The 12,872-nt window shown below is 46.3% G+C and overlaps 1 protein-coding gene across 5 annotated transcripts in view; it reads left to right on the top strand.

Annotated features, from left to right (window-relative positions):
* The window catches only part of NAV3 (neuron navigator 3), a 405,038-nt gene that overhangs the window by 309,802 nt on the left and 82,364 nt on the right, over positions 1-12,872 (top strand). For 4 of the 5 annotated variants that reach the window (XM_034771960.1, XM_034771981.1, XM_034771991.1 and 1 more), the window contains 2 exons: positions 6,673-6,741; positions 10,053-10,191. In XM_034771960.1, the coding sequence (XP_034627851.1) occupies positions 6,673-6,741; positions 10,053-10,191 (208 nt within the window). The remainder of the gene's footprint in view (positions 1-6,672; positions 6,742-10,052; positions 10,192-12,872) is intronic. The other variant, XM_034771971.1, reaches the window with a different exon arrangement.

Genomic DNA, 12,872 nt, shown 5'->3' on the forward strand with positions numbered 1-12,872 from the left:
AACTTTGTTCCCCTGCTATGTTGAACAATGTCTGATACCTTATCAAATATTTTAGTGAAAACACTTTTGTGTATGTGCTTAAAAATAGCTTTTTGTGACCATTAGTACAAGTCAATCTCAATCATTTGGATGTTCATGGAAAACAAACAGAAAAGTAGCATCAGCACATCTGAATGTAAATTATTTTTAAATATGAGACAGTACATGTAGGAAAAATGTTTATAAATTCACCCAGCTCTGCAGTCTAATTGTATATGCACGCTATTTTGGCTTCAGACACCTCACTATTAGTCCACAGTATTTCCAGAAAAACTGGGAGCTAGTCAGGTCAATGAGAACCTTAAAAGGATTACTATACCAAGATCTGTCCTCTGTTCAAGCACTGTTGAAACAAGGAGAAGAGTGATATTGAAAGCTAACTACTGGACATGTAACCAGTGTAGAGAGCAAGTTTTTCATTCATAGAATTCATGGAATGTCGTCTGTGTTCAGGCAGTTGGCGCTTTTCATAGAGCATTTGGATTTATGAAATAGAGGAGACAATTCAGAAGAGATGGTCTCCACTTAAGTAGAAGGTTTAGCTTCAAAACTGGCTGGATTTGTTAGGTAAGGATTAAATAGAATTCTCTTTTAGCCATCTGAAATAATCTGTTAGGCACATCTAACTTACAAAACAAGGCACAAAAATGAATTGTTCTGAAACAAAAGGAGAAACATTAGGAATATTAGTGTGCAGAAGTGTCTTTACACAGCTTCAAGGAACATGGGAAATAAGCTTTTGGATGGAGATTATAGCCTAGTGAGTATGACTGAAACCTTGGAATAATTCTCAGAATTGGAGGTAAGTATAGATAAATATTCACACACACACACACACACACACACTCACACTCACACTCACACTAATAACAAAACCCCATACCTATGTTAAAAGACCATTATTACGGGTGCAAAGTCAAGCACTAAAAACTTAGGAAATGCCATAATTAAGGTTTCCCATGCAACTTTAATTATGCCCCTTTTGCATATGTATTATGATAGTTATTATTTACATGATCACATAATATTTTTTCCACAGGACCTCTGCCTCATTTTCTCCATGTTGTTCAATGTGTGGCACTAGGCCTTATTTACTACACACTATTCAAATCTTACTCTGAAGACTGAACTATTAGGTTCCTCATTGGGTTTTCTATAATGCTCTTCACTATAGTATCTGAGTGTGTCACAAATATTAATTAATTTATTTCCACAACTGCCCTGTAAAATGAAGGGTGATGTATTCCCATTTTACAGATGGAGAATAATGGCACGGAGAGAGTAAGGTCAAAAGCATCTGCTAAGATTGAGTGCCCAATTTGAGACAGCCTAGAACCTCATTTGTCAGAGTACTTAGCAATATATAGCACTTTTAATTTTCAAAGCACAGCTGTGAGTGCTCTGTGTTTCTGCAGGTCAGACCTCAGGGTCTCAAGTGAGGCACCTAAAGAATGAGGAACACACAATTAATGTTTGAAAAGCTTGGTTTAAGTGGCTTAACTAGCATCAATGTGTAGAGGCAGAGATAGAATCCATTCCAGCGGTGGCAAGTTTGTATAATTTTTGGAGGTGCCCAGAACAGGTCCAAGTCCTGCTCCAACCACACCTGCCTAAGGCTCTGGGAGGGAGTTTTGGTGCGGGAGGGATGCAGGCTCTGGGTGAGAGTTTGGGTGTGGGAGAGGGTTTGGGGTGCGGGTTCTGGGCTGGGGTTGGGGGTTGGGGTTTGGGAGAGGGTGAGAGGGGCCAGGTCTGGGAGGGAATTTGGGTGTGGGGTGCGGGCTGTGGACTGGGGCAGGGGGTTGGGGTGTGGGAGAGGGTGAGGGGTGTGGTGCTTACCTCAGGCAGCTCCTGAAAGCGACCCTCGCACCCCTCTGGCAGTGGCTTCTAGGCGGGGCTGGGCGACTGGGGTGTGTCCGTGTGCCGCTGCCTGCAGGCATTACCCCTGCAGCTCCCATTGCCTGCAGTTCCCGGCCAAAGGGAGCTGTTGAGTTGGCGCTCAGAGTGGGGACAGCACATGGAGACACACACACACACACCCGGGACCGCAGGGACATGCTGGCCGCTTCTGGGAGCAGTGCGGAGCGAGGGTGGGCAGGAAGCCACCTAAGCCCCAGTGTGCTGCCAGTGATGGCAGCGGAGACCGGGCCCCCCCGGGTCCTTTTAAATCACCCGGGGGTGGCAGGCAGGGCTGGGAGATACTCTGGGGGAGGCGGATGGGGGTGGCAAGTAAGGCCGGGGGAGAGACCCAGCCCTGAACATTGGTGGAGATGGGCCCCCCGGGCCCTGAATATTCCTGGAGCACAGGCACCATGGGCCCATATAACTCGCCGCGTCTGTCCAGTTCTGAAGGGCAGCATTCAACCGCAGAAAGCATCCTTTCTTTTCATAGACTCATAGACTTTAAGGTCAGAAGGGACCATTATGATCATCTAGTCTGACCTCCCGCATGATGCAGGCCACAAAAGCTGACCCACCCCCTTTCCCTTAATTCAGCTGTTGAAGTCCCCAAATCCTGTGATTTAAAGACTTCAAGTCGCAGAGAATCCTGCAGCTAGCGACCCCCGCCCCATGCTGTGGAGGAAGACTCCTTTTCCTGCAGTCGCCTACCTCTTTCACTACCTGCCTTCCAACTTATGTAATAAATGAAGCAGAGGTTCATAAAACAGTGTTCTTTACAATAAAATCCCAATTCATCACCACCTCTATTCCATCCAGTGCACTGAATGAGGCAGTGGTAGTTGTGAAAAAACTGTAATTAAAGACTGGATCATAGTTATGATTATGTAATTAAAGACTATATGACAATGCATATGTGCATGGGGGGCAAATTAAGATTACACAGGCAACCTTAATTCTGGCATTTGCTAATTTTTGAGTGCTTGACTTTGCAACCTTACTCATGTTTTTTAACATAGCTATTTTGTGTGTAATTTTCTAGTTTTTTCTAAAAAGCAAATGGGAAAAAAATAAGAAAAAAACACATTGGTAATCATCAGGGTTGGAACCTTTAGTTCCTCTACACAGACTTCAGCCACTTGAGCTAACAGAGTAACTGACAGCAGTAGTATTTTGTTATCTTCTGTATGGAGCAGCAGTAAAGAGGGATGAGACACATTGTGCTATTGGGTTTTACAGATCTTTGCAGACGGCAGAAAAATGGTGGCAACTCGGAAATATTGGGTTCCATTCCAGGCTCTAGAGAGGATTGTGTTCTAGGGGGCACACTCTCTTTTAACCATTCCCCAGAAGCATGTCCCCTCTACCCTGTCCCTGTCCCAGTCCTGTCTCTTCCCCATTCCTGGCACCTCACCCCTGCCTCATTCTCCTCAACTAGCCAATCACAGTCTCCTTGCCCAGTAAGTCTAAGTCTCACCCTCCAGACTCTCAATCCCAGTCTCCTTGCCCAGCCATTCCAAGTACCTGGGGCTGGCCCACAGCTCTTTGTCCACAATTTCTTTGCCCAGCCGGGCCTAATTCCCCCCTTCTGGCTCCTCATCAGAACTCTCTCTCTCCCTGTCCCTGGCCTCAAGTCACACACCTCCCCATCTGTTTCTCATCACTGCTGGCTTCAAGTCCCAATTTCAATTCTCGGGCTTCTCATCAAATGTCAATGTTCCCCATCCCTTGTGGCTCCTGTTCTAGTTTCTTTGCCCTGCCACTCCCAGTTCTGCTCCCATACCCTGCTACTTTGTCAAATCTGCCTTGCCAATTGTCCTTCCCCATGCCCAACTAGTTCTCAGTCCCAGTCTCCTTGCCCCGTCAATCCCAATCTTCCCCTGACTCCACATCCAATCACAATCTCCCCCAACCTACTCTCTCCCAATCCCCTCATTTCCCTCCCCAGCTCTCAGTCCCAGTCTCTCTTGTTCATCCAGTTATAGCCCCCCCTCCCATTTTAGCTTCCAGTTCAAGTTTACTCCTCTGAACTGCAGTCCCAGTTTCCTTGCCCAGCCAGTATCCCTACAACTCCCCATCCCAGATTCCCTCTCCCACTCCCTGCCAATCTTCAGTTTGAGTTTCTGCCACATACTGCCCCATTGGGCACTTCATTCAAATCAGGCAGCTTAATTCTCCAGGCTGCCTGGGCCATCAGGTGGATCACTGAGGGCACAGGACAGAGAGTCTCTCTGCTCTCAGCTCAGCTGCCCCAGATCTGGACCCAGCATGACCCACAGTAGTCCAGAGCTGCATTCCAGGTAATATTTTACTCAGCCCTAAGTGGGAACATTACCAGTGCATACAGAATGTTTGGGGAATTTAGCTGTCAAAATCTAAGAATTCTCAATATGTGAAATGGGAACAGCGAACTGTGGCCACTAGGAGCTGCAGGGGGCTGTGACTGCAGACAGTGTGTGTATGTGGGAGGAGAGAGAGTGGGTTTTTGGGGGGCTGAGAGCATGTCAACATGCTGTCTTGTAAGTTCAGACAGCAGCAGACCTCTCCCTCCTCCCCTCCCCCCCGCCTCTCTCTCTCACACACAGCATTCCACAGTAACGGCTTGCATGCCGGCTGTCAGAAACTGAGCTTTGAAGGGCATTTCTGCATTCCTACAGGAGTTCAAAACAATGACAAGAGTGGCCACTTGACTTAAGGGGACGTTTCCGGAGGCCAATCAGAGCACAGTAATGCAACACCTCGTTCACAATGACGCCCAGGCATTGTAGCCAAAGCGCAGCAAACTTTATTCCTCTCACCGAGGTGGAGTACCAGCAGCGCTGTAGCTGCAGAGTCAGAGCACTCTACGTGCTTTGCCACTGTGGACGGGTAGTGAGCTAGTGCGCCCGGGGCTCCTTTATTGCGCTATAACTCACAAGTGTAGCCAAGCCCACGGTCTTTACTCAGACGTTTGCTAGATAATAGCTACAGCTAAAAATTTACCATCAGTGAGAGTCCTAAATTACATACAGGACAACTTAATTATCCAGAAATGAGATAACCTAAGCCTTAGAGAAGCCATACTAGATCTATTTCTTACCGATAGGGATGTAATGTCTGACAATCTGAAATAAGAATGGTAGTATTATAGTAAGAGAAGTGATGCAGTTACATGAACATTGTAAAAGTCTGGACAGTGCACTAAAATGCACTCAAGAGAACCATCTTCCACTGCCAGGAAGGATGACTTACATGACTTAGTTTGTAGGGTTTTTCCATCTCTAATATTTCTGAATCTGCTGTACGATGCAAAGCATTACATCTTTCAAGATAATTAGCTTAATGGACTATCCTCAGCAGAATTTCGGATGGAAAGAAGACTTAGGACACTTCTGTGTGTGCTTCTAGTTCAATTTGAGCATACTGTGAATAACCAGACTTGGAGAAATTCCAAAGGAAAGATGCTGAAACAACCCAATACCAACAAATAACTACGATGGTATGAGTGGAACAAAAAATAAAATAAAATAATTGGGACTGAGCATAGGCAGAAATTTTGTTCAAGAGCTCCTAGACATTTGGACCACCTGAGGTCAGAGAAATATTCCAGCCATGTGTAGTGAAAACTCTGAAAGGTCAGTAGAGTAGATGTCAAGCATTTCTCTGCATATCTTCCAAGGCAGCCAGAAGTTTTTCCAGAGCTTACCAATCCACTGAGTGAGTCTTCGTGACAAGTGTGAAACATCACCGAGAAGCCATAGGAGAGTGAAAACATTATCTGAAAGATTAATTCCGCCAAGGCACTTGAGCTGTAGAATACAGAGACTGTCTGTGGGTAGATTTTCTGAACATGCTTCAATTACGTAGTTTTAAAACTGAGATAAATTAGAGGATTTGAACCTTCTTCCTGAAATGTTTATGGCGACATCCTCAACTCAGGATTAAAGGTGTAAAGACAAGAGAAAAGTGAAGTTAAAGATTGAAAAAATATTGTTGCGAGTTATCCAGCTCTGAGAAATACTGTAAGACAGGTTTAATAAAACGGGTGTGTTTTGTTCTTAGTATTTTATACTCAAACATGGTGCCTGTGACAGTATACAATACATCAATATCACATCCTGCTTCTGATTGTATTTGCCATGGCATACTGTCCTTGATAATATCTTACTATAATTAAAGGTACTTCCAGTTATCATGCTTGACAGTACTGCAAACAGTATATGCCTATGTTACAAGTAGTATTTGAATAATGGCTTTTATAGGATGTGAAGGTCCCTATCTATCACATTAGACAATGCTAAAAGGGTGAAAAGGCAGTAGGTATAAATGATTAGTGGAAATGAATATAATTCCTAGTAAGGCATGTATAAAAGAGTCTCTCTGGGGCATCTCTCTAGCTGGATTGGGGCCCCTTCAGGGCCGGCTCCAGGCACCAGCTTACCAAGCAGGTGCTTGGGGCGGCCACTTCGGAGAGGGACGGCACGTTCAGCTGTTCGACGGCAATTCGGTGGACGGTCCCTCACTCCTGCTCGGAGCGAAGGGCTTCCCGCCAAATTGCCGCCACAGATCGCTATCGTGGCTTTTTTTTTTATGTTTTTTTTTGTTTGTTTGGCTGCTTGGAGCGGCCAAAACCCTGGAGCCGGCCCTGGGTCCCTTGCCATGCTCCGTTACCACCACAGGCTCAGCCCACTCCAGGCCCAAGCCTTTTAGTTCTTGCAGTGGGCACTGCCTTTACAGATCGTCTTGCTTTGTTCACAGGTGGGGAACAGCAAAAGTTCAAATTCAACAGAGAACAATCCCCTTTTGGAATCAACAAACAGAGACAAGGTCAGTGGCACCCCCTAACTGTAGGGGTGCCTCCATAGCAGCTTTACTGCAGTCCTTCTGGACAGGTAGCTAAAGGAGTCTCCCCCTGTTGGGCTTGCCCCTGGTTTCACAGACTCTTCACAGAGCTGGGGAAGTCTCTGGCATCGGGTTCCTTCTGCTCCTTCAAGAGCCAAAGCCTTCTCAGCACTTCCCCCTTATGGGTAGCAGTTTCCTCCTTTTAAAGCATGCGGGTCTCCTTTAGTACACACAGCCTCCTTCGCCCTTTCCCTGTCACTGTGGGGTTTATGCAGCATGTTTTTAGAATCAATCAGATATGAAACTGCATTCTTAAATCACGTTTACTGTCTGTGACATGGCAATGGTGCAGAAGCTCTATTTATTTGTAGCCCTTACACTGAATACCAGAAAGTGCAGTATTGTAGTCTGTTCTCACCCTTCTGAAATAAGTTTCTTTTGCCACGGAGGTCACATACTAAATTGAGTCTCTACTGTTGCAGTATTCAAAGTAATGGTCTCGGAGGTTGCTAGGATACCGACTAGTGCACTGAACTTTCTGACCGATCATGCCACACTTCATACCGATCTCCTCAACATCTAGATTATTTGTAGCTGCTACTGTCACATTCCAAAGCCTTCAATGTTGTAATGAGTATGTGGATTTAACCCTCCGTAGGTGCACATGTAAAACAAGGATTCTCAGATGTTTCCATTGTTTTTCCTGCTCTCATATTAGCAAGAGTATAGGTCCCCAGCTTTATTCAACCTGTTATTAGGCGCTCCAGTTTTTAATATATTTGGATGCAAACTCTAGGACTTACAGAATCTGCCTTGTACAACTCTGGGAGTCTATAGGCCCCTGACATAATAAAATCGCTAGGGCGTATTTGATGTGAATTGAATTTCAATATTAAACGTTAAGTGATAGACTGAATTTTTCACACTCACTGGACTGGCAGGCTCCTATATTAAAGAATAAAACTGCTGAGGGAATGATCCAGACATAGATTAATAAGGGGACTGCAGGCCAAGATGGAAGTTTGTTGGCTGAACTCTGCAGAGAGCCTGTCATATTGCCTGTCTGCTCAAACTAGTACTACTAATCTCTCATTTACGGAGGCATACAAAACGTAACTTCATGTCCTTTTCTTGGTAGTATGATACTAGCAGCAATATGAAATAGTTTATTGGGAATTCAGGTAGTAGCAGGCACTACTTTTCTCTGTTCTGTGGTAGTTTTGTACTTGCTTACATTCACCTGGAAGATCTGAATTTCTCCTAATCTCCTTAACTTCCCCATTCTGCCCTGTGTGAGTTTTTCCCCATAGGATGTAAAACAATCAGGATCAGATTGTACCACTACAGAGAGATACTCAGGTGGAGTAGGGGCCAGGAAATGCTGCAAGGTTCCTGTAGTCCATTGAGGGAGTGGCTCCTCCTCCTCCAGGCCTATGGGCGGCCAATCTGCCCCTCTACATCTCCGGGGATCACCTGAGGTGGGGAATCAGTGGGGCGATGGGAGATATGAGCTCATGGCCTGTGGTCAGGGCTGAACAATAAACACAGATCCCCAGTCCCTGGTTGGGGCGGGGCAGCAAAGAGTCTCATGCTTAGGCCTGTACTCAGGCTGGGCAGCAAACAGTCAATCAGCCTAGGCTCTGGTTCAGAGAGGGGCACTAAGCAAAGTCTCTCAGCTCCAACCTGCACTCAGGTGGGGATGCACGCAGTTAATGAGCCCAGGCTCTGGTTCAGAGCAGGGCGGGAAACAAAGTCACTCAGCTCCAACCTGCACTCAGGTGGTGCTGCAAACAAAGTCAGTTAACTCAGGCTTTCCTTCAGCTAGCCTGAGGGAGGGGGAAACTGCCACCCAGTGCTTGGGTGGCACAGGGGACACAGGCCCTCCCACTCCACTGCGTCCCGGCCCAGAGCCCTAAGGGTGCAGAGGGGTCTGCCACCGCATCAGCGGGGATTCAAGCCGCAACATGCTGACTCACCCTCTGCCAGCGTTGCAGCCAGACAGGGGTCTACTACCCCTGGGCCACTTCCACACTCCCACTCCCGGGGTACCTGCTGGTCTGGTGAGGTAAGGTGATTGGCAGGGGGCCTCAATTGTCAGCAGAAGCTCCGTCGGGATTGGACCAGCCGGCGGTCTGGGCCAGCCGCCTGTCTCCTGCAGGGTCGGGTCGTCCCAGGGTCTGGGTAGTCCGGGCCATTCGTCTGCTTCCTGTGAGGCCGGGTGGTCCGGGCCAGTCGTCTGCTTCCCCTGGGGTCAAGTCAGTCCAGGGTCCAGGTGGTCTGGGCCAGTCGTCTGCACTCTGCGGGCCTGCGGCCACTTCCCAGCACAAATACTCGGGGGATGTGTGTGTCCCCTCCAGTGGCTGGGCCCCTACCGAGCTTCCAGGTCCCGCCTTTATACTTCTGGCTCCGCCTCTTGGTTCCCAGGGGCAGAGCTAGGGGTAGGGCTCCACCCACGACAGGGTGGAGCCGCTCTCTTCCTTTGTGTCTGGGGAGCGCCAATCCAGCTCATTACGGTTCCCCTCACTGAGTTTCCTCTGAATTCTGTAAGGAAGTTGGGGATGGGGTTTTTCTAACTCCCTGTGTCCCACCTCCTCCATGTTCAAAATAGGGCTTGCAGGAGAATATGCCATAAAGCTGTCATTGCCCTCTTCCATACCCGCTGCCCAGATCTCCTGAAGTAGAACGGACAATAGCAACAATAGTTTGTGTTTCTATGAAATGTATAACTTCTGTTCTCTAAGTAACCAGCTCCAGTTAATGTTTGATCAAAGAATCTTGCTCTGATGACACAGCACCCACCAGACAAAGGCTGAGACAAGAAAACAGAGCTACTGAAATATTGGCTGCCTAACTGACAGTTGATTAGGCTGGAGAAGAGATATTTCCTTTATTTTTCTGTAGGCTGGAAATCCATAGGGTACTGCAAGCTGTTAATAATGCTTTGGCTACCAATACAGGTAGCTTTAATGGATTTCCCTGCCAGTGTGCTGAATGTGATTGCAATGAAGCATGAAACAACCTCTTTTAATGACTAAGACTAGTGCTTGCCCAGAGCTGATATTACATTTTTAAAAGACATCCTGGTCTTTCAGTAATTGAACAGCTACCAATACACATTTGAAAATGAGTGATTAATTAGAAATGTCTGAAAACTAATGGGCATTGTACATTAGCAAATATTACTTAATGTTCATTGTGTAAACCTTATGCAAAAAAGGTACTATACAGACTATTGTTTTGAGGACATTTCCTGTCAGTTGGCTTTCAGTGAGTAAATAGATATCCTTTTTCTACAGCTGGGATGACAGCAGCTCAGTTAGTAGTGGCCTCAGTGACACTCTTGATAACCTCAGCACGGATGACCTGAACACGACCTCATCTGTCAGCTCTTATTCCAATATTACTGCTTCTTCAAGAAAAAACGCTCACACTCAGGTAAGTAGCTTTTCATTGCTGCCTCTTACCATACCCTTTCAAGTGCATAGTACACCAGCAGGGCCGGATTAACCCATGGGCTAATAAGGCTATAGCCTTAGGCCCTCCTATTTTTAGGCCCTACTGGTCAGGCAGGGGGCACGGCCAGGCTGGGTGAGGAGGGGTAGCGAGTTTACTCACACAGCCTTGGTGGAGCGCTCCTGCCAGGAGGAAAGGCAAAGCCAGTACTGCAGGAACACACTACCAGGTATCAGGTTAAAAGTGGTGATCGGACACTAAAAATCCGGTAACCACAGGAACCCGTGCCATCCATGGGTGTAATTTGCGCAGGCATTGTCTCCTCCCCTCACCCAGGTCCCCCCACACCCAATTTCTCTGGAGCTCTGCTTACCTGTCTGGGAGGGAAGAAGATAACTAGTTCACATTAACACAGTCCTCTTTCCAGGGGCGGCTCTATGTATTTTGCCGCCCCAAGCACGGCAGTCAGGCGGCTTTCGGCAGCGCGCCTGCGGGAGATCCGCCGGTTCCATGGCTTCGGTGTACCCGCTGCCGAAGCCGCAGGACCAGCGGACCTCCTGTAGACATGCCACCGAAAGCTCCCTGACGGCCGCCCCCACAGCGACCGGCGGGCCGCCTCCCGCGGCTTGCCACCCCAGGCACGCGCTTGGTGTGCTGGTGCCGGGAGCCGCCCCTGCCTCTTTCAAACAGGCTATGTTCAGATATCTATTATGGCAGTTCTACTCCAAGTGGGGAACATCCCCTGGCAACAAAGAGTTGGTGGGCTCCTTGCTGCAATCAGTGTACACCACGCGTGGAGGTAGCATAAATGGACTGCAGCATAGGGAGAAAATTGGCCCGTTTTTGTTGTTGTTGTTGTTTGTTTGTTTTTGTTTTGTTTTTTTATAAAAGAGGATTAACAGTCACTTCATGGATGCAGGGTTGGCAAAAAAAATTTAAGAAAAGGATTTTGTTTAGCATTTTTGCAGATGATGCAATTTGCTTTAAAAATGTATCTCTACATGTTTTTAACAGTTTGTCTTTGAGAAAAGCTCTTGGAATATTACAGTCTCAGTAACATCATCATCAACAAAAACTCTCTGCTGAAGAACTCTGCAGCATTTGGATGCATATTTGCTTGGGTTCTTTTCCCATCTTCTTTGTACAAAATCTGTTTTCCTGCCAAAAGCAAATGCAAACATAGTCAAACCTTGTATTTTTTTTATGCCTCAAATACCATACATTTCAAAAGCAGCTAATTATTACTATATGCTGTCACAGGGTACTCACTCATTGCAGGTGGCGTCTCCTCTTGGCTGTTCTGGGAATTGGCTCTCTTACAGGTCTGACACCTTCCCTTGCAGTTTCTCAACCTATTGTCCTTTCTCTCACTCTGTGGCCCCTCAGTCACTCCAGGAGCTACAGCTTCCTCTTCATGACTCGGCCCTCCAGCCAGGTCACTATGTGGTTTCCCCTGTCAGGGTATAGAGTCTCACTGCACCCATTGTCCAGGCAATGCCACTCTGTCAGTGGTTGATGGGGAAACCAAACCAGCTCCCTACTCCAGGTTCCAGCCTAGGGACCCTACAACACACAGCCAATGTCTGCTCAGGCCCAACTTTGCTGCTTTCTCCCTGGACTGCTTCCTATTCTGCTTCCCAGAGGTTTTCTGCTTCACTCTTCTCTTTTCTGGGTATGCCCTTTCCTTGGGCCAGGCTCCCAGGATCCTACTCTTTTCCCAGCTCCCTACTTCCCTCTCTAATGCACAGAGATTGGCTGGAGACTTCCTCATTGCCATGCCCTCCCTTTTCTCTCTCTCTCTCGCTCTCTCTTTATGGTGAAACAGACTTGCCTGAATAGTCTGTAGCTGCCACCAACTATAATTCCTCAATACTTAGCAGTTTATAGCCTCTCACTCTGCCCTGTATCTTTCAAGTAATGTAACAGCATCTTTCAAATAATATTCCATTTCCTTGATGTTTTTACTATATCATATCATGAACTTTTTCCCTTTAAGATGTTTAAATTCCTCGAAAAGCTTTTCCCTTTCTTTCTCAAAGCCCCCACATACCCATAGGAGGTGATCTGGTTTTCTTCCATATTCCATCTGTGTGTCTTTTTGTTAAAAAATTTTTTTTTGTTTAAGCCAAAATGGCCAGTTAGTACCCTAAACAGAAGCATTCATTAGTTCTATCCAGGCCCTGAAATATGTCGCAATCCTCAAATCTAGAGCACAGTTCAAAACATGATCTTCCTCTTTTTTCATTAATCCATTTTATTTATTTATTTATTTATTGCCATTTCTCTTTTAAATTTGTCTTTGCTAGGCTTTTGAATTCCTGTTTACTCAGGGGTATCTCTGCATCAATCCTTCAATTTTTTACAGTGTTTTTAGCTGCTTTGTCTGCCATTTTGTTCCCTGTTATCCCAAAAAGCACTGGGATCCAAGCTGATGCAACATGTATCCCCATCTGTACTAACTCTGTTATTAGAAATATAACTTCATTGATTAAATCACTTCTACATACTGAGACATCCGTTTTTTATCACCATAAGGCCTGAGATTGAATGTGAAAAAATGACTGCTGCTTCTGCTGGGTATACATCCCAGATCCAATTTCATGCTAGCATTACAGCTACATAGTCAGATATTCTTTTGGATGTATTAATTCCCAATATTTGTA

The sequence above is a fragment of the Trachemys scripta genome, chromosome 1, assembly GCF_013100865.1.
Source record: "Trachemys scripta elegans isolate TJP31775 chromosome 1, CAS_Tse_1.0, whole genome shotgun sequence".
In the NCBI taxonomy this organism is placed as follows: domain Eukaryota; kingdom Metazoa; phylum Chordata; order Testudines; family Emydidae; genus Trachemys; species Trachemys scripta.